Genomic DNA, 23610 nt, shown 5'->3' with positions numbered 1-23610 from the left:
TGGTAAGAGTAGACGTAGGCTTGGAATCAAAGCCAAACCACTATATATCCTTATGTGCAGCTGCTTACTCTTTTGTTTATCATTTTTAGCACACAAGTGAAACATTGCTTCTCATATATCTAGTGAAACCCGATATTTACTTATTACACGCTGTTTTCCGCGAAAGTTTTTAAAACCTCTAAAGCAACCTATTCCCCCGGCGAAAGTAATAAGCTATGTAGTCTACTCATCCGGCGAAAATATTCTGAACAGGGAAGATCACAGCCCTTCTCGTGTAAATGGATTCTGATGCTAGTAGTAGCATTTATTCATCGAGCAATTATTAAAACACAGTAAAAATTCAGACCTTGTTCTTCATAACAAAACCGACACTTCACCAACAAGAAGCACCTCCAAATCAATATGCCATTTTATTTGCTCCTAAATTTCTAACCTGGAGCTCAAATTTCATGACAGAACCTGGCTGGTAATCATGCTGGTGTCACTAAACAAACATAATGAGCCAATAATCGAGCTTTAAGGCACTTTCAATGCTCATGAAAGATATCATTAACGCGTGATGCTCGAGTGCACAAGTCCCCAAATCAGCCAATTCCGGTGATTATAACATAACATCAACCTCTCGCAAGAAACAACAGCATCTGAAATTTTCTGTAAGTATTTTAACTCGAGTATGTCCTAAACAATTCATACCTGAAAGAGGAGATCCATCTACCCGTCTGGTTATTGTGGAACACGTGAGAAGTCTTCCTCAAAATTGTCCCCACTCGCTATACATACAGTGTCGTCAAAACTGCAAGAACAAGCCAACTATCTTATTAAAAAAAACCAAGATAACCTTAAAACCTCAACGGAAGTTACTGAAAAGAAAGACCCGGTAGTCCACTTGAAGTATAAAATATAAAACACAATCAGGCTTTTAACAACCATGCAGAAGTCCAAATTATTATTCCATCCTATGAAGTCATTGCAACTGACCTTGTCGTTGCAAGGCAGCTGCCAGAAGGAGAAAAATAAGCAGAATGCACGGCCCTTCCATGTTCAATAACCTTTAAACTCTTCGGATTTTTAGCACCCATTCTCCTTAAATCCCAAATACAAGCAGTTCCTTCTGAAGAACTTGTTGCAAAGACAAAGCAATCTTGTGGTTTAAAGTCTATGGTGTTGATTCTATCTTCATGCAGAGCCCACAAAGCAGTGGATTTTCCAACCCTCAGATCCCAGATATTTAAACCTCCACGACCCTCACCAAAATACAAGCAGCTTCCATCATTGGGTCGTTGAGAGAGAGAAAAGATAGCATCATCACTTGCATGTACCAAATCAAATATCTCTTTCTCGACATCCATCATGCGGACAAATCCATCATAGCAGCAGGTAAAAATCTGAACAAAAGATCAACCATCATAAATTCGTTTAAGAGCATATGTGCCACATAACTCAACATACACGAATTACATAGATTGGAAACCAAGCTAAAACGTACTTCAAGATCATTACCATGAACAGTGGTTATAAGAACTTGGGATGGTTGCCCCTCTTGGGGAACTCATGGTTCACACAAGTATCATATATGCTTTGACACGTGTATAGCATATGTAATTTTCACAAATTAAGAAAATTTGAATCAAACAACAGCAATGATGGAAGTTGAGTTCCGATACAGCTAATCTGTATTTTGACAAATCTGATAACCTTTCAAATTTGGATTCAGTTTCATTTCTTTTCACAGGGCAGTGAGGAAATAAAGTTTCCGGATGTTAAGAATATGTAAGAGAAATGTATAATCGGCACTAAACAGGTCACTATGTGTATAGCTCAAAAAAGCAATGAAATGGTGCTAACACAAACAAAAAAGTACAATGCGAAATAATTCAATAATCATATATTGAATCCAACCGGCTGACAGGAAACTGATCAATATAGAATTCATGGTCAGCATGAAGCACATAAACATGAATTCCTGCTTTAGTTCCAATCGCATATCCACATTCCTGCTCCTCACAAAGGTGCTTTCAATTAACTTTATGCTAGTCATGGAAATTATTCGTAATTCGACATAATACTGAGAACAAAAGGATAAATCGATACTGACAACTGGAGAATAAAAAGGTACTAAAGAAGCATCAGAACTACCTTTGCAATGTTGAATGGTTGGATTGAGATCCCTCCAATTGGACCAGAATGCGGGTGGTACAAGTATATGCCATCTCCCTCCTCTTTCTCGGGATCCATATTCCAAAACCCGACATTTCCGTACTTGTTTCCAACAGCCACCATTCTCAGTTCGGTGGTGGGGAAGAACTTCACCACCATCACCCTTCCAGGGACAACTCTAGCTACATTGTCCTCCTCCAGTATCAAAGAACTAATGAACTCTAAGGAATCAACGAGACCTTCTCTCTTAATTCCATAACCCGACGAGTCCTCCATTTTCAGTGTACTAATGAACTCTGACGAATCCTCGGTCTTAATGCCTTCTCTCTTGAGCCGGCCGCCTAATGAATCCTCAGTCTTGATGTCTCCACAACCTAGACCTACCGAGTGCGCACTCACACCAGCGACTGAATCTCTCAAAACCTCGTCTTTGCACCCCTCAACTCCACCACTTCCCTCTTCGACCGAACCCCACATCTCGGGTCTCTTCGAGAGACGCCGCATAGCCCGAACGAGCCCATCCCGGGACCCCAGACCTTCGTACGCGTCGCCCATAGAGAAAGACCCCAAATCCCGGGGCGGCGAGAACTTGGGGTTCGACTCTGGGGCTCGAGGGGCCGCGTCACCGAAGTCGCCCTCGAGACCCTCGGAGTCCGGCGGCATCCCTCTGGCGCGGAGCGAGCGCCGAATAACGACCGGGGCCTCGTCTTTAGCCACCCTGTACGTCTTGACCGCGCAGGCTTTGGCCTTGTTCTCGACCCTGACATCGACAAAAGCGCACGCATCACGCGCACGAACGGAGCAAACAACCAAAAAGGCACCCGAGGATTGCTACAAAAAAAAAAAAACACGAGGCCAAATGACGAGAGAGAGAGAGAGAGAGAGAGAGAGCGTGCGTGCGTGCGTGTGTACTTTTGGCGCTTGGAGGAAGCGGAGAGCAGGGAGGCCTTGGAATGGAGCTGGAGGGCGGCCATCATCTGGTCGTTTCGCTGGATGTTCTCGAGCCTCCGGCGCTCGTACTCCGTCAGCTTCTGGGTCGCCATTGCAGAGAAAACTCGCCGCACGCAGAGTCGAAGCGACAGAGAAGAGAGAGAGAGCGCGACAGAGAAGAGAGAGAGGCGCCACAACACTTCCCTCCAATTTTCTCTCTCTCTCTCTCTCTCTCTCTCTCTGAACTGCAGCTTTTAAGAGGCGGTTTCGTTGGGCGGCCCAATACAATTCCCTCCATTTCCCTCCCCAGATGTTTTCATCTCTCTCTCGCTCTCTCTCTCTAATCTCTTTTTCCTTTTGCATTTATCCAATTCCTTGGAATCATATTGAAATGCTTTCATCTCGTTTTCCCAATTATCTTTGCAAAAAGGACATCAAGATAATAAAAAGTTTATTCAAACGAAATCTCGAGATAAAATATACCCGCAATTACTCGTAGCCGGAAAAAAAAAAAAATACGCCATCGAAGTATTGATCATGAATTGAATCTCCCTTATTTGAGCTGTCTCGATTCCGCCGCCGTACGGAAATGTTGTAAACTTAAATTTCCAAAGGCTTCTATCCACCCGTTTTTCTCTTTATAGTCGAATATTTTATTTTAAATTACTTGCGCGATCCTCAAATTTCGATAGTACTACGCTGGGTATCCCCTCGAATTAAGCCAATCAAACCGGGAGGAGATGCAATGACTAGTCAATTGCAGATTTTGCCAACTACAAACAAAATCAACACGCAATCGAATCCATAACAACTTTATTCCATCGGTGAATCTATTGAACAATTACAAGTAATAGTTTTGAAATTTCACTAGATGGCGAACTTAATCATGCAACGGTTGCGACAAGCCTCATTTGTGGATGGGACTAGGTGCAGATGGTGGGATGGGGGTGCCCTTAGGCAAGGTATGGTACGGAGGACCGCATTTGTGGCGGCAGCTAGGGCTAGATGGTATGGTGGGGCCGCCCTTAGGCAAGATCCGGTAGTGAAAATGAGTTGCTTCGCCTTCTTCTCCGACGCCGGCACTACCTTCTGTGACCAGGTCTCTCGCCATTGTTGTAGAAGCTAAGCCAAAAGCTACAACGAGCATGAGGAGGATCGTCCATTTCAAATTCGCTCTCTCCATTGTTTCTTTCTTCTTCTTTTGTCCTAATAGTTTTCTCCCAAAAGTATATGCATGACTCTTTCTCTTGTATGGCTATTTATAGGTACGAATTCTATTGAAAAGGATGCCATCTCTATATTGCGTGTTATGATGTTACTCATGTGTAGTGTTAGAGTTTTAGATTTGTTTCTAGATCTTATAGATGCAAATTAGCACAAGTTATTCGACATACTTCCTTATATACATGACAATTTCCATCGAGAGCCAGATTCTAAATCAATCCTTCTATGGAATCCATCTGCCATTACTTCATTCCCTTTTTCAACACATACAAATCCCGCTTAAACTTTGATCTTTACATTTCGGTAATCACATGATTTGCCGTAGAAAAGTATTTCAATAACTCACCTGTCATCTTGCTTTTCATTGTGCCACATTGCTCCTGAAGCTCTCTTTTGTTCACCATTATAATGGGTTTCCTTTATTAGCTCGGTAACAAAGAGAAACAGTGTTGTGCTTGCTAGCATGAACTTGGACCAGACCAAGTAAAGTTGGATTCCATCCTAACGATACTTGTATGTATATAAAGTTGAAGTTGCTCCTCGTAACTCTGTCATTATAATCACAAGGAGGGCCATACATTCAAAATAACTACAATTTCATGTTAGCTCGTTTGGTTTTTTCACAAATCCAAGTATTTTACCCAACAATCCTATCATGAATTTTTAAAAAACCGAAGAAAGATTTGGTTAGCATTTTAGATTTGAGTTATGCATGATATTGACTACCACACAAATCCTAAACGTATTTGAATATTTGGATTAAAGAAGCGCCGAGCGAGCCTATATCTGGCAAACCTTTGTAGCCATGAAAGCTTATTAATGCAAGATGGATAGCACTAAAATGAAGGTGTTTATACCCCTGCCGAGTCCACCGTCGTGGGAACTCGGACGGATTTAGTGGGTCCGAAACTGCTCTAGTTGAGTTGCAAGAACAAGATGTTGGTCAAAGCGAGTAGACTGCACATGCAAGTTAATTGTTTCAACCTGATGCTTCTCTTATTTTTAGCCAAAAAATTGCTTCTTTTGTTGTTTAATGTTAGACCTCCATTGTAAGCCAACTTGGAACGACACTCGATATAAAATATACTTACAATTACTTAGTTGGAAGAAAATTCCACGGAAGTGATGATTACGAATGTCCTTCTCTTATTTGGCTCGACCCTGTCGCAAAGAATTATCATAAGTTTAGATTTTCAAAGGCTTTTGTCTATCCATTTTCCTTTTAAAGTCGAATACTTTAGGTTAGATTATTTGTAGGCCCCTCCAATTTTAAGAAAACAACGCATTGTATTCTATCCAATAAAACAAATCAAACCAAGCAGAGATGGCATGACTAAACAATCACAGATTTTTGCCAAGTACAAACAAATCAACTCGCAACTAAATCCCAAAATCTTTATTTCATCGGTGATTCTATTTAATAGTTATTAGTATTTGTTTCAAAATTTCACCAAATGGCGGCCTTGCTTATCCAATGGTGGCTACAAGCTGCAATTGTGATGGCAACCACGTCCAAATGGTGGAACGGGGGTTCGAGGCAAGATTCGGTAGTGAAAATGTGTTGCGTCACCTTCTTCTCCAACACTGGAACGACCTTCTGGGACCGGGTCTCTTACATTTGTTGCGGGGAGAGAAGCTAAGCCAAAAGCCAAAATGAGCATGAGGAGGGATTGTCCATGAGCATTTCAAAATAGCTCTCTCGATTGTTTCCTTTTTAATAATTTTCTCCCAAAAGTATATGCGTGACTCTTGCTCTAGTATTGCTATTTATAGGTACGAATTCTATTGAAAAGGATGCCATCTGTATATTGCTTGTTATGACGCTACAAATGTGTAGGGTTAGAGTTCTGGATTGGATGTTACTATAATTGATAGATGCAAATTAGCACAATATATAATTATATATATACGCGCATGTGCGGTGACAAATTCCCTTGAGCCAAATTCAAAGTCATTCCTTTTATTTAATTCTCCCACCACTGCTTGGATCTCATTCTTAGAATATATGCCCCACATAAATCTTGACTTTACAATTAGGTAATCACACAATTTGTTATAGAAAAGTATTTCAAATAACACACTTCCCATCTTGCTTTTCATCTCGTCCAACGTTGCTTGCGAAGATCTCTCTTGTTCGCTGTTTTGATGGATTCAATTTATTAGCTCAGTTACAATAAGTTTAAAAAAAAAAAAAGGTGTTGGGTTCACGTGCATGAGCTTGGACTGAACCAAGTCAGCATGAAAGAGAGATTTCGTGGTGAGACTGCTTTCCCGGCCAATTTGGCTGTGGAAATAGCAACTTCCCCTAATTGTCAAAAGGGTCTTTTTAAAATTAATCAATAGTGGAAATAATTCCTCACAGAACTCCTTGAAAATGAAATAATTACGCTTTTTAAAAAATTCACTCACTTTAAAATTATATTATATATTTTCAAAGCACATATAATAATATTTAACTAGTGCCTAAGAAGCATTCTTTAATATTTTCTTTGTTGAAATTAGTGCATAGATTTTAGGGTTATTCGATTGTTTCAATCTAGCAACTCTAGATCGGTATAAAAAAAAAGGGATAAGTGTACATGAAGTTCTAAAAATTGTCATGAAAGTGCAATTGAGCCCTAAAACTTTCAAAAAGTGAAATTAAGTTCTAAAACTTGTTCAGAAGGTACAATCGAGTCCTAAAACTTTGAAAAAGTGCAATCAAGTCCTGAAACTTGTCATGAAAGTGAAATCCAGTCCTAAAATTTTCAAAAAGGGAAATCAACAGAAGAACTTGATTAGATCAATTTTACAAGTTTTAGAACTTGATTTGCACTCTATGAAAATTTTAGGACTCAATTGTACTTTTGTGATCGATTTGAGCGCTTAATTGCACTTTTTGAAAGTTTTAGGATTTAATTGCACTTTCGTGATAAGTTTTAGGATTTCCAATGCACTTATCCCAAAAAAGATGTGGGTAAAAAGGAGAGAAAGATAAAGAAAAGTGTGGGTAAAAGTAAACGCTCAATCTACTTACGGATGTTATTGGTTTTTCGGTAATTTGAGCTCAAAGGAATTCTTGTAGTTCCGATATTATGTATAGGCAAATAAAAGGTACGGGAGAATTATGGTGTAAAGTTTCCCAATTAGTATCTGATTTGTGTCCTTACTAATAAATTGTGGATAATTTAACTCGGATCTTGCAGAAAATATAAATTGAAATCTATTTCTTTAATTCACCTCTAAGTTTCCAAATTGGTCTGGCCATAAAACATTCCATACTAAGTTTTGTTAGAGGTTAACCACAAACAAGAAACCCTAAATCATGCCACTGTGACATCAATATTTCAATTTTTTTATGTCACCAAAAACCCTTAACATATGCCCATTGCGATACTAACACCTCAAATATTTTATGTCACCAAAGCTCATAAACTATGCTTACACTGGCTTAAGTTTGGGGTATTGTTGAAATAAAAAAGAATTAGGTTATTAGTGTCATAGTTGGCAAAGTTTAAGGTATCTGGTGTAGACAATGGCTATTTTTTTTTACCACAATGGTACAAGTTTAGGGTTTTGCTGACACCAACAAAATATAAACCCCATAATCAAGTCAAGCGATGTGGTATATGGGAACACTCTCTCATGCACTTAAGCAGGATTAGAAATGACACTTGAAATTTGACTAAGAGGGTCGATGCACGTGCCAAATAAACTGGGGCAAAAACCGATACCATTTTAGAAAGTCAAATCCAAAAACTTAATTATTAGGTGGAGGAAAACCATATATATACATGTATAGATATTAAGAACATATAAACCCCATAGTCATGCGCTATGATTTCTTTTTTAACATAAGTACTAATTTTACATGGCATAGTTTAATGGTTTTTGTGGCATTTTCCCTTTTCTTGATATTGGTATCTAAATTAGTGTAATGCACATGTACATTTGAATCGTTTATAGCAACTTAAAAAAAAAAAAACTGCAGATTGAACTTTTTTTTTTTTGGGTAATTGATACATGTAAGGAACGGAGTCACCGGATGGTATTATTAAACAAGAGCATGGAGGAAATTTTATCCGACTAGTTGATTGCTTTATACGTATTTGCACATCAATTACATAAGAAGTGAATATCGGAAACAATATCTACCCCGAAGTGCAATGAATGACATATTGATTTCACGCTTAATAAAAATTCTGGTTTGGTAATTCGGTCGGTTGAGTGAAGTTATATTCTAGTTAATGTGAAGGCAGCTTCAGTATTATAAATTTTTGTATCGAGTCAGCATTTTCATTTAGTCAAGTTAGACGAAGTTAGCGAAAAAAGTTGATTACACTAATTTGACAAGTTTTAGGAATTAATTGTACTTTCGTGACAAGTTTTAAGATTTCTAGCACACTTATCGAAAAAAAAACGTAGGTAAAAAAGGAGGTAAGATAAACACGCAACCAAATCCGCAACCACTTTATTCTATTGGTGAATTTATTGAATAGTTATAAGTAATTGCTTCAAAAAACTCACTAGATTGCAGACTTAATCATGTAATGGCCGTGACAAGCCTCAGTTGTGGTGGGGATTAGGTCCAGTGGGGACTTGACGCAAGATCCTGTAGTGAAAATGGGTTGCTTCGCCTTCATCTCCGATGCTGGCACGGCCTTCTTCACCGATGTTGGCACGGCCTTCCGCAACCAGGTCTCTTGCCTTGGTTGCAGGAAGAGAAGCTAGGCCTAAAGAAAATATGAGCATGAGGAGCATCGTCTATGAGCATTTTAGATTAGCTCTCGCCATTGTTTATTCTTCTTCTGTTTTCCTAATAATTTTCTCCAAAACGTTTACGCATGACTCTTGCTATAGTTTTGCTATTTATAAGTGCAAATTCTATTGAGAAGGATGCGATCTGTATATTACTTGTTATTACATTAATCAATATGTAGTGAGCTCTACATTTCTTTCTAGAATTGATAGATGCAAATTAGCACAAGTTATTTTATGTCAGTCCTTTTATAGAATCCACCGGCCATTACTTTGATCTCATTTTTGGCGCGCGCCGGCCACACACACACATCTCATTTTTGGCGCGCGCGCACACACACACACACATATATCTGGCTCAAACTTTGATCTTTACATACTGTTAATCACATGATTCATTATAGAAATGTATTTCAAGAACTCACCTCTCGCTTGCTTTTCATTGTGCTGCATTGCTCGAGAAGCTCTCTCTTGTTCGCCATTATAATGGGTTTACTTTATTAACAGAAAGAAATAGTGTTGGGTTCACCGGCATTAACTTGGACCGGAGCAAATAAAGTTGGATTCCATCCTAATGATACCTGTATATATATACAATTAAAGTAACTTCTCTTCCCTCTATCACTATAATCACAAGAAGGGCCATACACTCAAAATAACTACAATTTCGTATTAGTTCTTTTGATTAAATTCACAAAAATGAAGTATTTTACCCAACATTCCTTTAATGAATTTTTGAAACTGAAAAAAAATTTGGTTAGCATTTTAGACTTGAAATCTGCATAATGTTGAATACCTCAAATTGTAAAAGTATTTGAATTTTTTTTAAAAGTAGGTCAAAGTCGTGAAAATTTTTAGACCAAAAAAATGTCATGGACTAATTTTCAAGATGTGATCTACTCTTATTGATGGGAAAGTCAAAGATAGTATCCAAAAGTCACTTTAGACAAGCGTGGTGCCCAAAACCAAGATCTTAGTGTCATACTGAAAAAGATGCTGAAAAGAACACTACAAGTGTCATAATTTTCTTACGGTGCTCACTTGATTGTCATAACTTTTTCCCCGATCACTTAAGTATCATATAATTTGTCAATCGATTACTTGAGTGTCATAAATTTTTTAAAACGTTCACCACAAGTGCCATGCCACGTCGGATTTTCGACACTTGGACGAATGCTATTAAAAACTTATGGCACTCAAATGATCAATTGAAAGTTATGACACTTAAATAAACGTTTTTTAAAAATTATGGACTTAAGTGACAAAAAAAAGTTATGACACTCAAGTGAGTGCCATACAAAAATTATGGCACTTGTAGTGTCCTTATCCTAAAGAAGATGCATTTAACATAGCATTGGCTCAGCATTCTTAACCTACAGTGGTCATCTTCCCATAGTTTGAAGCTAGATTGATTCCCGTACATTTAGATGCAACATTCAAGAACCCTATTAGCAATTTTTTTATTTGCCTTTCCCTCTTTCCGTTGGGTGAGACTTTCCTTAAACATGAAACATGCTTGATCTTGCTGTTTGGCCTGAACAGTCCCATCATGCATGTCGGTAGCCGAGGAACCGTCAAGAAGTGTCGAGCGAGTTGTCACTGGCAAACCTTTACGGCCATGAAAGCTTTGTTGGAGAAACATCTCCAAATGAATTTTAATGATACCCAAACTATTATTAGTATAATTTCTACATTGTCTAAGTGCAAATATATTCAAAGGACTGAGTGATACTCATGGTGTAATTCATTGAAGAAAAGATCACAAGACTATCCTTGAAGAATCATATAAATAGCACCATCAATCACAAAGATCAGTTAAATGACGATGTCTCATTAAAGCTGAAGAGATCAAGTAAAATGGTAATGTTTAGGTAACGGATCATTTAATATGGCTCATATCTCATTATTATAGCCGTTGTTGACTAGACTTGCATAGCAGAAGATCTGGTAGAGAGGAGAACAATTTGTCTGACAGATTCTCAGAGTCACAACTACAGAACAACAACATAAGCTATTTCATGAAGGTCTACAGAAGTTCCAAAAAAGCAGCACCAACATCTCTAACATCTATCTTGCCTCTCTAAGACATCATCAACGATCATATTGAAGATGCCTATTGTAACATCCTCAATTTCAGTTCCTGGGAAATGGCTATGGTTTAAGTTTGGTAGTTTTTCGAATGGAACCAATTTTTACTCTTGTTATGGAAAACCCAGTTTCGGATCCTTTGTACCCCTTCGTTTTGTTATTTTTGTGGAGACTTTTGTGATCCGAATTTCCAAGCACTTCCTTCTTGAAAGTTTCTCCAAATATCTTGAAGTTTTACATACTTTAATTTCAGAATTTTGGACTCGATATGAGTAGTACGGCAGCCTAATTTTCGAACCGTGTAAAACTACCCAGAATGGGTATTTCGGTGATGTTCACACTTTCTTTATTTTCTACAAGCTTTTCTGGGCCGATTTTGAAAAAGTTTCCTTCACAAAAGTTGTTGAGAACTTCTTTTTCTATAACATATATAAATTTGGTAATTTTTTTTGAGATGATTTGGATTCTGGAAAGAGCTTACTTTGAGAAACAAGAATTTTGTTCCAGCGAACTGTTTTTAGTTTGTCTTTGAGCTACTAAAAATTGTGTTTATAGAAAGATTCAGATTTTGTGTTCTGCATGAAAAATGTTTGTTAAGGTCTTGTTTATGACATATTCAAATTTGAGAATTTTTGGAGTCCATTTACTATGTTTTCAAGTCCGATTTCGTGAACAGTACAAAACTGTCCGGTTTTGTTAGATTTCAAAGATTCATCATTTTCTATATAAGAACGTTGGAATCTCGACTTGATGTCTTTTGGTGATATTTGAGGATATTCTCGCGCTGAACCTCGAGTTGAACGAGATTATTATACGTGTTTTGTCGCGGAAAACCCTCGGAAAATCTTGAGAACTAAGCATGATGTGGGTTGTGATTTTAGTGCCAATGAGTCTATTTCGTGTGACCCAATTGGCCCGAATCAATTACGCAAGAAACCAGCAAATCCAGAAGGCTCTAGGGAGTCCACGGTCTGGAAAAATTTAGTAGAGGCTAGAAGATAAGACTTTGACATGGTCAAAGCTTCTCCTTCAAGCTTCCATTATTAAGGTTCATCATGACTAGTATTAATTGACTTAAGCTTTGGAGGCACCATCATCATGACATGCATTAATGGCCATTATTACTCTTGACTTTGAGGCCCCTTAATAATGAAGAGCTTTAATGGCCTTGAGTGATGACCAAGTAAGAATGTCTATATATATATATAGGAAGAGAGAGAGAAAGGGAGCCTCACGTGAAGCCCTCCTCCCTCACGCTACTTCCTCTCTCAAGTTCTCACACCATTTCCTCTTCATTCTCATGCCATCACCATCTCGCTTCTTGCTTCTTTGCTTCTTGTTCACGCTGAGAAAGAGAGAAAGAGAGAAAGAGAGAGAGAGCTCATCGACTAGCCCGTGTCTCTCCTTGTTGTTCGGTCAATAGGAAGCCACGTCCAAGACCCCGTGCTCACGTGTTCAAGCTACACGCAACTTACTTTCTTTCTGTATCATGTGTGCTTGTTCCATCGTTGTGTAAGTAAACTTCCTAATATCGGGAAAGGAAGTTGTGATGCGTTGTGACATGGTTTGCTTGGACCATTTCTCGATCGTTTGGTTGGTCATAATTGGTTCATTCTCTTGATTTGACCATGTTCATGTTGGATGTTTGTCTTGAGATAGAATCGAGATTTGGCTGGTAAAGTGCACATGTTATAGCCATGCGTGATGTTCTTTTGTACGAACTTTGCTATTGATCTGCCATTGATGCGGGTGCGGTAAGAGTCGACTTATGTTAACGGCGATCCCCTCGTCCTCGCTTGATATTAGTAGGTTTACTTGCTGAGTCTCCCTGACTCATCCCCCGTTGTTTCCTTTTCAGGTCCGAAGAATGGCGTCTCCCCCGACCCGGTTCGGCAACCCCGTGGAAATGAGAGCCGAAGTGCTCATCGTGATAGATGCCCAAGAAGGCCGAGCCTACCGCCGGATCACGACGTATGTGATGATCGATGAGGACCTAACGGACTTGGTGCCTCACCCGTACGTAGCATGGCATGGCTACATTGATGGAGAATGGGTTGGACCCCTACATGGGTTCAATGGACCTTTTTACGGCGCGGGCAGGCTAGCTTCGGGGCATGCCACGGGTGGGGTGTAGATCCGCCATGCGGACGGGAAGTGGGGAGGAGATGTGGATGGAGATAGAAGCGAGAAGATGAAGTAGAGGGGATAGGATCACCCAAGCCAAGTTTTGCTATTCATAGTCGGCTAGGAACGGATGAGCTTCTAGAATACGCGTGTGAAATATGTGATGTTTGCCATGGCCCGAAGGGCTTGTTAAAATATGTTTGCATGTACTGTAAACATAAGGTTTGCTCATGATGCTGTTTGTCTAAATTCAGTTGTTATTCTGAATGTGATTGTCCCGAAATTATGCTTCCGCTTGTGTGTAAAGAAAGATAACAATGAACGGGACGTCACGTTAATGACCCCAAGGTGGGGGCGTTACACCTATAAAAGAGAAAGTCTTTTGAAGTCAAAAGAGAGAGTGTGTGCTCATAAGATTCCAGAAATCTGCTACATGCCGTGTACTAAGTAAAAATCTCATGTCTGTCTATAGAACTTGCTGTATTGTAATTGTGTTGAAAGATCAAGTGTATCAAGCAATAGCTGCACCCAACTCTTAATAGTGTGATCCATCAATTGATAGAAGTGGTGCATGCTGAGTATAACTTGTTCAGCAATTTACTAGTGCAATCTAGCCCAACTTGTGACTATTAGTGGTAAGAGTAGACATAGGCTTGGAATCAAAGTCAAACCACTATATATCCTTATGTACAGCTGTTTACTCTTTTGTTTATCATTTTTAGCACACAAGTGAAACATTGCTTCTCATATATATAGTGAAACCCGATATTTACTTATTACACGTTGTTTTCCGTGAAAGTTTTAAAACCTCTAAGGCAACCTATTCACCCCCCTTCCTCCCCCCTTTAGGTTGCAAAGTTAGTCCTAACAAGCTTAATGCAATACAGATAGTACCAAGGTGAAGGTGTGTCTGCCCCTTCTAGATCCACTGTCATGGGAACTTGGGACAGATCTTGAGGGTGAGAAATTGCTCTTGTTGAGTTGCAAGAATAAGATAGTTTGGTCAAAGCAAGTGGACTTCTCATACTCCTCATTATCTCAACCTGATGCTTCTTTTATTTTTTGGGAAAATGTTTAATGTTGGAAAGATGATGACAAACATTTCTGAATTGATTGTATTCATTGTGATAATGATCCATTAAGCTCCAATCCAAAACTGTGAATATAACATAGGTAAATTTCCAAATAATGGCATGAAGTGAGATTATTTTCTGAAAAGAGGGTAAAAAATGGACATTATTTCAAATATGGGTATGAAATGACCAAGTTGGTCTTAAATAAGGGTTTGAGCTCGCTGGCTGGCCAAATTTTCATTGGCCGGAGATTGGTTGATTTTTTCGATGGTCAAGACAGAGCATTTTTGTCCAAAACAAAATCTAAGATAAGTATTAAAAAGAAAAAAAAAAGAAATCCAAAGTAGAGGAGAGAGATCAGGGATTAGGAGGAAGAAGGGGCGGAGTTCAACGAGTCGCCGCCTGATGACTTCAATGAAGAGCGCGGTACCGAGAATCAAGCAACAGATCATTGGATTTGTAGAGTTAACAAAGATAGAGTTCACAATTCCAATCCCGTTGATGGAGGCATAATCAGAGGCCTACAAAGCCTTTCGGAGAGTGGACGTGAGATTGGGGAGCATGGTGGGCCATGGTTTGGGGAAATCGTCCTTGTTGTTCACCGCAATGGATAACGATTCACCATGTAAGAAGAGCCAATTTCCAATTGAGTCCTATGACGCATAATCTGCACTCCATTATTTTTTTTCTTCTTTGACTTTAGCATTTGTCCTACGTAGAAATTCATTTTGAGAATTCGGGTTATCGGGCAAATGATACTGGCCCAACAATTATCAACTGGATTCTGTAATTAGAGGTACACTAAAGTAGCGAAAGGGGATCAAAGTTTCGAAAGATGTATATGAGTTAAAATCCTAGTCACTGTTCTAGTAATTTAAGTGCTTTGTTATGTTACAATGTGATACAACTCCACGTAAGAAATCGATAAGTAATATATATCAACCGGCTACAATGCATGCCAATAGCCGAGGAACCTAGTGTCAAGAAGTGCTGAGTGAGCTGTCATTGGCAAACTTATACAGCCATGAAAGCTCAATGCAAACGGATAGCACCAAAGTGAAGTTGCGTACATCCCTGCTGGATCCACTGTCGTGGGAACTCAGGATTGATCTTGACGGTGAGAAACTGCTCTTATTGAGTCGCAAGAATGTGAGAGTTTGGTCAAAGCAAGTAGACTTCTCATACTCATTATCTCAACTTGATGCTTCTTTTATTTTTGGCCAGAATGTTTAATGTTGAAAGATGATGACAAACGTTTTATAAATTGGTTGCATTTAGTGTGATAATGATTTATTAAACTCCAAATTGAAACTGTGAATATAACTTAGGGAAAATTCCAAAAAAGGGCCTAAAGTTATCTTAAACAAAGAGGGCTCAAAATGGACATTATTTCAAATAACGGCCTGAGCTTGCCGGCAATCAAATTTTGCCGGCCGGCGAGCAATTAATTTTTCAAGCAGTCGAAACAAAGCATTTTTGTTCAAAATAAAATCTGGATAATTATTAAAAAGGAAAAAAAAATTCAAAGCAGAGGAGAGAGATCGGTGATGAATAGGAAGAAGCGGGCGGAGTTCAACAAGTCGCCGCCGGATGACTTCAACGAAGAGCTCGGTACCGAGAATCAAGAAACAAATTTTTGGTTTTGTTGAGGTGAAGGAACTTCTAAAAGATAGAATTCACAGTAACTAGAACCCTGTTGATGGAGGCATAATAAGAGGCCTGCGAAACCTTTTGGAGATAGGACACGAGATTAGGGAGCAAGGTGGACCATGGTTTGGGGAAATCGTGAACAAATCAAAGCCCTCATTGTTCCTATTATGCTGCTCTCACGGCCCCGAATCCAGAGCCAGCTCACCTAAGCCCAAGATGTTGGGAATCGGAGAAGGGGAAGGGGTTTAAGCGTCGGAATCGGGGGGAGATGGGACCAAGTAAGCGCGGAGACGGTTCTTAATGTCAATGGCAGCGGCCTGGCAGATTTGCTTGTCGATGAAGGACTTGGCAACTAGGCGGAGGACGGCGAGGCAGTAGTTGGGGTGATGGAAAGCGTCGGAGAGGGAGGACTTGGCCTGGTAGCAAAGGTCGAGGTGTTAGAAATATTAAACCATGCATTCATCTAAAAGTTTAAGTTTTTAGAACAGTTGATAGTGGTTCCACAAAATCTTTCATGATATTAGAGCTAGAGGTCCTAAGTTCAAATCTTTTTAGGCTCCATTTGCCTCCCTAATTAAATATATCAACGCTTAGTACTAGGCAAAAAAGACCAGACTAAGCGTGATAGGGAGTGTTAGAATAATTAAATATTAAACCACGCTTTCATCTAAAAACTTAGGCTTTTAGAACAGTTGGCAGTGGTCCAACAAAATCTTTCACGGGGGCCATAGATTGTGTGGAGGAAGCATTGGGAGAGGAACTGAAGTGTCTCCTGATTCACTCCATGTAGCTTGGGGAGGAGCTCCGATGAGAGTGGCGTTCGACTCTTAAGGTTTAGGTTAGATTTTGAATGTGGAAAAATAGAGGCTGCGATTGCAGAGCTCTTCTAGCACTAGCACAGTGGCACTTTTTGCAATAATGATCGCCTCCGTGCCCGGCCTCTTGCAGTGGTGTCCAGCTCCAAGAGTGCAGAGAGGCTTGGCATGTAGCTTCGCCATACCAAATTCTTGAATTCATCTGGCTGTGATTTCTGACTCTACCATCCTCTTCTTTCTGCCCATCGACAATCTCTCTCCTCTGGTTGGAATTTCTTTTTTTCTTTTTTTTTTGGCTTTTTTAGTTTTTCTTTCTTCTTTTTAATCTATCCAGATTTTGTTTTGAACAAAAATGTCCTGTTTTGGCCATCGAAAAAATCAATTGCTCGCCAGCCGGCGCTTAGACCCTTATTTGAACCCGATTTGGCTACTTCAGACTCTTATTTAAAACTAGATCCATTTTAGACCTTTTTTGAGATTATAAATTCACTTCATGCCCTTATTTAGAATTTTCTGCATATCCCACGAAAACCACACGCCCCTATATAAATTTCGATATGGATTTAATCCATGACCAACGTACACCCTACACCACCGCAATCACTGATGTCATAAATCACTTAGGCATCATCGACAGTAATAGAAAGGGAAAAAGAAAGACATAAGAATCGATCTTTATAATTTCTTAACGATCTTTGGACAATTGTTAATTTGACGAGTGTATCCACAGAGAATGAAAAGTTTCTCAAGGTAGATGACAGTCCCTGAATCGATCCGAGTCGAAGCAAGAGCCAGTGTGGAGAAGAGACTTCATCTATAATTAGATTAGTTTAGCATTCAACTTGAATATTTTCACCTGAACAGACAAAGAAGAAAAAAATTGCAGGATAAAAAGGAGACTCAACATGCTGGCTAAGGGAACACAGACTCAGCATATCAAAATCTGAAGTCAAGCTCCACGTCCATCGCCCAAGCAAATTTTGCCAAGAGAGACATTTTGAATATCTGCCACAGCAAATAATATAGGCCAAACCATTTCAGAGACCGGCGGACCCGGCAAACTAAAAAATCAGAAGACCAGGAACACAGATTCAGCATACCATTATGATGTGCCGAGTGCAACAGTTTCAGATCTTCTCTAGTAGTTTTGTCCCGTTACATTTTCTTAATTTTTGCCTCGATTTGAGCGATCTTCTTCTCTAACCTGCACAGCGGAATATGAGGAAACAAGGAAAATCAGAAACATCTACATAGCTGCATAATGGGGGACAGTAGCAATTATATTACGCTTCTGGAGTCGAAGTTCTCTTTTACTTCCCATCAGCATCCTTTAGAGGAGGCTTTCCTTTTCGTGCCCTATCCAAATCTACTTATAGCTCTTTCATATTATCCTGCACATCATTTAGAACGTCGGCTCCATTCTAACAAGAGTGAATTCTTAAAGTTCCTAGAATCTCTTATGCAAATCCGTAGAGAAAAACGTGGTCCATTTACAAAATCGATGTGAAAATTGGGATACGTAGGTCAGGACCAGATATCTTATATGATAGCCAAAGGTCGAGAGAGAAGTTGTCACCTTTAATTCATCTATCTTCTCTAGCAACCTGGTCATTTGTGCCGCATGGGATTTCGAAATGCTACTACTATGATGATTGCAAATAATAGCAACCTGAAGACCAAAAATTCATAACTTTATGCTAGTCATGGAGATTATTCGTAACCTTCATAATACTAAGAACGAAAGGATGGATGGATACTGTCAACAAGAGAATACAAAGGTACCAGAGAAGCATCAGAAGTACCTTTGCAATGTCGAATGGTTGGATAAATGGATACTGACAACTAGAGAATACAAATGATCTCAAGCTCCATTTGGCCAGCGCTGAATAACGACCGGAGCCTCATCTTTAGGCTTTTTGTATGTCTTAACGGCGCAGGCTTTGGTCTTGTTCTCGATTCTGACATTGACAAAACACACATCACCCACGAACAGAGCAGACAACCATCAGGGCACCTAAGCATTGCTCAAAAAACGAAGCCAAATGATGAGAGAGAGAGAGAGAGAGAGAGAGAGTTTGGCGCTTGGAGGAAGCGGAGAGATGGGAGGCGTTGGAATGGAGCTGGAGAGCGGTCATCATCTGATCGTTTCGTTTGATGTTCTCGAGCCTCTTGCGCTCGTAATCAGTTTAGCTTCTGGGTCGCCATTGCAGGGACGATACTTGCACCGACCCTCCCCCCACTTCTTCTCACTCACGCAGAGACGGAGAAAGAGAGAGAGAGAGAGAGAGAGAGAGAGAGAGAGAGAGAGAGAGAGAGAGAGAGAGAGAGGCGCCACAACAGGAAGTCCACAACACTTCCCTCCATTTTTCTCTCTAAACTGCAGCTTTTAAGAGGCGGTTTTGTTGGGCGGCCCAATGCAATTCCTTCCATCTCCCCTAATGTTTTCATCTCTCTCTCGAATCTCTTTTTCCTTTTTCCTTTTTCAATTCCTTCGAATCATATTGAAATGTTTTCGTCTCATTTTCCAATTATCTTTGAAAAAAGACATTAAAAAAAATAAAAAACTTTATTCAAACCAAAACTCGATAGAAAATGTACCCACAATTACTCTCAGCCAAAAAAAAAGATGCCATTGAAGCATTGACAATGAATTGAATATCCCTTGTTTGAGTTGTCTCGCCTTCGCCGCCGTACAGAAATGTTGTAAGCTTGACTTTTCAAAAGCCTCTATCCTCCCGTTTTCTCTTTATAGTCGAATACTTTATTTTAAATTACTCGAGCGACCCTCAAATTTCGATAATACTATGCAGGGTATCCCCTTGAATCAAGCCAATCAATCCAAGAGGAGATGTGATGACTAGCCAATCGCAGATTTCGCCAACTATAAATAAAATCAACATGCAACCGAATCTGCAGAAACTTTATTCCATCGGTGAATTTATTGAATAGTTACAAGTAATTTTGAAATTTCACTAGATGGCAGATTTAATCATGCAATGGTTGCGACAACCCTCAATTGTGGATGGGACTAGGTGCAGATGGTGGGATGGGGGTGCCCAAGCAAGATATGTGTTAGAATAATTAAATATTAAACCACGCATTCATCTAACAGCTTAAGCTTTTAAAACAGTTGGCAGTGGTCCCACGAAATCTCACATGATATCAGAGCTAGAAGTCCTAAGTTCAAATTTTTCCGGTCCCCATTTGTTTCTCCAATTAAATATATCCACACTTAGTATAAGACAAAAAGACAAGACTAAGCGTGAAGGGGAGTGTTAGAATAATTAAATATTAATAATTTGTTTCTAGATATTTTTTTTGTCATATTTGTTTCTAGATTTGATAGATGCAAATTAGCATAAGTTATTCAACGTACTCCTAATGTACATGACAATTTCCCTCGAGAGTATTCTATAGAATCCATCTGCTTTTACTTCGATCCTATCTTTAGCACATACAAATCCTGTCTCAACTTTGATCTTTACATTTCAGTAATCACTTGATTTGTTATAGAAAAGGTCATGGGACAAATTTTTAAGATTTGATCCACTCTTATTGATGGGAAAGTGAAAAGATAGTCTCCAAATGTCACTTTAAACAAGGCCGCAAAGCGGGGTGCCCAAAATCAAGATCTTAGTGTTATAATGAAAAAGAAGTATTTAACAGAGCATTCTCAACCCACATTGGTCATCTTTCCATAGTTCGAAGCCAGCTTGAATCGTGTATATTTAGATGCAACATTGAAGAGCCTTATTAACAATTGTTTTGTTTGTCTTTCCCTCTTTCCGTCGAGTGAGACTTTCCTTCAACATCAAATATGCTCGATCTTTCTGTTCGGTGCTAACCATCCCAACATGCGTGCCGGTAATCAAGGAGCCTAGTGTCAAGAAGTGCTAAGCAAGCCTATCAGCGGAAAACTTCTACAGCCATAAAAGCCTAATGCAAGACGGATAGCACCAATGTGAAGGTGTGCATAACCCTGCTAGGTCCACTATCGTGCGAACTCGGGACAGATCGTGAGGGTGAGAAACTGGTCTCGTTGAGTCACAATTATAAGATGTTTAGTCAAAGTGAGTAGATTTCTCACACTCCTTAATTAGGGATTAGTGCATTAGAAGTCCTAAAACTTGTCGTGAAACTGCAATTGAGTCCTAAAACTTTTAAAAACTTCTCTTGTTGAGTCGTAAGAATAAGATGTTTGGTTAAAGCAAGTAGATTTCTCACATTCCTTAATTAGGGATTAGAGCACTAGAAGTCCTAAAATTTATTGCGAAAGTGCAATTGAGTCTCTACATTTTCAAAAAGTGCAATCAAGTCATAAAACTTGTCGAATTGGTGCAATAAAAACCTTTCATTAACATTGTCAATTTATCAAACGGAAAATGCTAACGTGGTATTTTTTAATTAATTTTTCATTCCTACGTAGCTTTTTATTATAATTTCCTTTTCCAAATCGTATTTAAATTAGATTTAAAAACTAAAAAAGGGCTAATTTTTTTTTAAAAAACAAAACTTGAAAAAAATGGAATGGCAGGGCCAACCCCTTCGGCGATGGGTAGTGGTAGCAAGGCCTGGCATTCCTCTGTTTTTTTTCTTTGACATGTGCAAGGTTTGAAGCTATTAATAACCTTTTCATTTGGAACTGCATGCCGCTTGTTGGCCATATGCCCTAAAGCAACCATGTAATAGTTACATGCTAGGGATTTCAGCTGTATAATGGCAAAGACGTATTCATTCATTGTCCTATTTATATGTATGAGTCCGTAAGATCAGTTATGACTGAACCTATTCTGAAGGTCTTAAGAATATGTGTGACGGGTTCAAAGTTAGACTGTGTTTTTAAATATTCTCGGTCGATGGATCATTGAGCGGATATTGATGATCCCATTGAGACTGGATGTTCTCAAGCTTCATCATTGAGTATTGGATATCTAAAGGAATGATGAGTCACAAGTCATTGGGTATTGTGATACCCGAGCTAGAACACATGTACTTGTATTCGACAAGTTAAATGAACAGGACATGCACAGAATGATTAATAACATGGAAGCTTGTAGCAGGGTCAATGACTAATTGTTCATGTTTTGGGCTTGTGTAAAATCCTTAGACTTGTGGCACGATACTGACTTGTATGTTTCACAAGTGCGCATATTGATGTTTTGTCGAATCGTCTATGTATTGATGGTCATAGTTTGTTCGTATACGAAGGCACATGCGTGGGCAACATGGAATCTGTCTTCCTGTTATATAGAAGTTACAATAATGATGTCTTATGCGATCTAATCGTGACATTGTATTGAAGTCCTCGGCCGGGTTGTAACCGAGAATGAATAGTTCATGTCTCGTTGAAATACATGTCAATTAGGTTTGTGCTTATGATCGAATTAGTGGCTTGACAAATAAATTCCACGGCTTTTATTTGATCGGGACATAGTAAGACAGAAGGATTAAATTACATGGTCGCCAAAACTGACGGGTTCATTATGTTCTTAAAACATTAACATATATTGCTAGATGTCATTCGTGGTTTGTAAGACTTGGAGATTGATTGGGGCAATCAGTTCTCTTGGAATTACTAATGTGTTAGTATAAGTCCCACTGCCAGCTTAGTGATAAACCATAGGGATGTCACACACCATAATCAATTCGGACTTGCGTTTGAACGGGAGAGACAATATTGCAAATGTGTTTGCAATTACAGCAATTGGATTGAGTTGGGCTGAAGATTAATGATCTGAAACGAGATCAGAATCAAAGTTTAGATTTAGAATCTAAAATGAGTTCAGAATAAATGTTCAAATTCAGACTAGAAACGAGTTCGGACTTAATGATTGTATTAATACTCTGCAACGGTTACAAAGTTAATGCCCATAATAATATTCTATAACGGTTACATAAATTAATGCCCAAATTATTGCTCTAAAACGGTTTAAGAATCAATGTTCAGATTTAGACTTTGATACGGGTTTAAGACTCAATGCCGAATTAATGCTCTGAAATGGTTCAGAGTTAATGGCCGAATTGATTCAAATAAATTGGATTTGAGAATGATAATAAGTGATGATTGAGATCAATCATTTTTCTTTACACACAAGAACAATTGCTAGCACAATTGATGTGATGAAACCTCTCGAATTCTCTCTAACGTACGATTGGTGGTGTGATTGAATTACATGTCCGATATTTGTGGGACTGGAACTGAAGAACATCATAACCAAATTACTTAGACACGCCACGAGGAGATCGGATGTTTGTGGTCCGGAATTGAAGAACAATATAACCAAATTTCTTTGGGTGCGGTACAAGTCGTCTTCCTTTCTACGTGCTTCTTATTAAAATGCACGAATAATATTTTGGAGATACACGAAATGGGTATTTGCTTCCACTGCGGTTTTTGATTTACTTTTACCAATGTATTTTCCCGAAAAAATCCCAACACCGCTTGCACCATGCAACCGTGATCCTTAGGTCAAGATCGTTGATTTTGGATGTGCCAAGAGCAACCGTTTTCAGATCTTTTCAGGCAGTTTTGTCCCGTTTCATTTTCTCAATTTTCTCCTCCATTTGAGCGATCTTCTTCTCTAACCTGCACAACGGGATATGAGGTAACATGGAAAATCATAAACATCTATTTAACTGTATATTGGGGAACAGTTAGCAAGTATATTACGCTTCTGGGGTCAAGTTCCTCTATTGCTTTCCATGAGCATCCTTTAGGGGAGGCTTTCCTTTTCGTGCCCAAACCAAATCTACTTTTACTCTTTCATATGGTCCTGCACATCATTTAGAACGTCGGCTCCACTCTAACTGGA

The 23610-nt window shown here is 39.1% G+C and overlaps 1 protein-coding gene across 1 annotated transcript; it reads right to left on the bottom strand.

Moving 5' to 3' along the window:
• Window positions 1-289: 289 nt before the first annotated feature.
• On the bottom strand, window positions 290-3259 carry LOC115665385 (uncharacterized). Its single transcript, XM_030587263.2, has 4 exons — window positions 3070-3259; window positions 2137-2917; window positions 979-1385; window positions 290-793 (listed from the first exon to the last, which is right to left on the bottom strand). The coding sequence occupies exons 1-4, from the start codon at window positions 3198-3200 to the stop codon at window positions 724-726; spliced, it is 1389 nt and encodes a 462-aa protein (XP_030443123.2). The 5' UTR covers window positions 3201-3259; the 3' UTR covers window positions 290-723.
• Between the last annotated feature and the right edge of the window lie 20351 nt (window positions 3260-23610).

The sequence above is a fragment of the Syzygium oleosum genome, unplaced genomic scaffold (genome assembly GCF_021117445.2).
Source record: "Syzygium oleosum isolate NSW1041296 unplaced genomic scaffold, Sole_v2.1 Sole_v2.21, whole genome shotgun sequence".
NCBI lineage: Eukaryota > Viridiplantae > Streptophyta > Magnoliopsida > Myrtales > Myrtaceae > Syzygium > Syzygium oleosum.
This window is presented reverse-complemented; position numbering and strand designations above follow the sequence as displayed.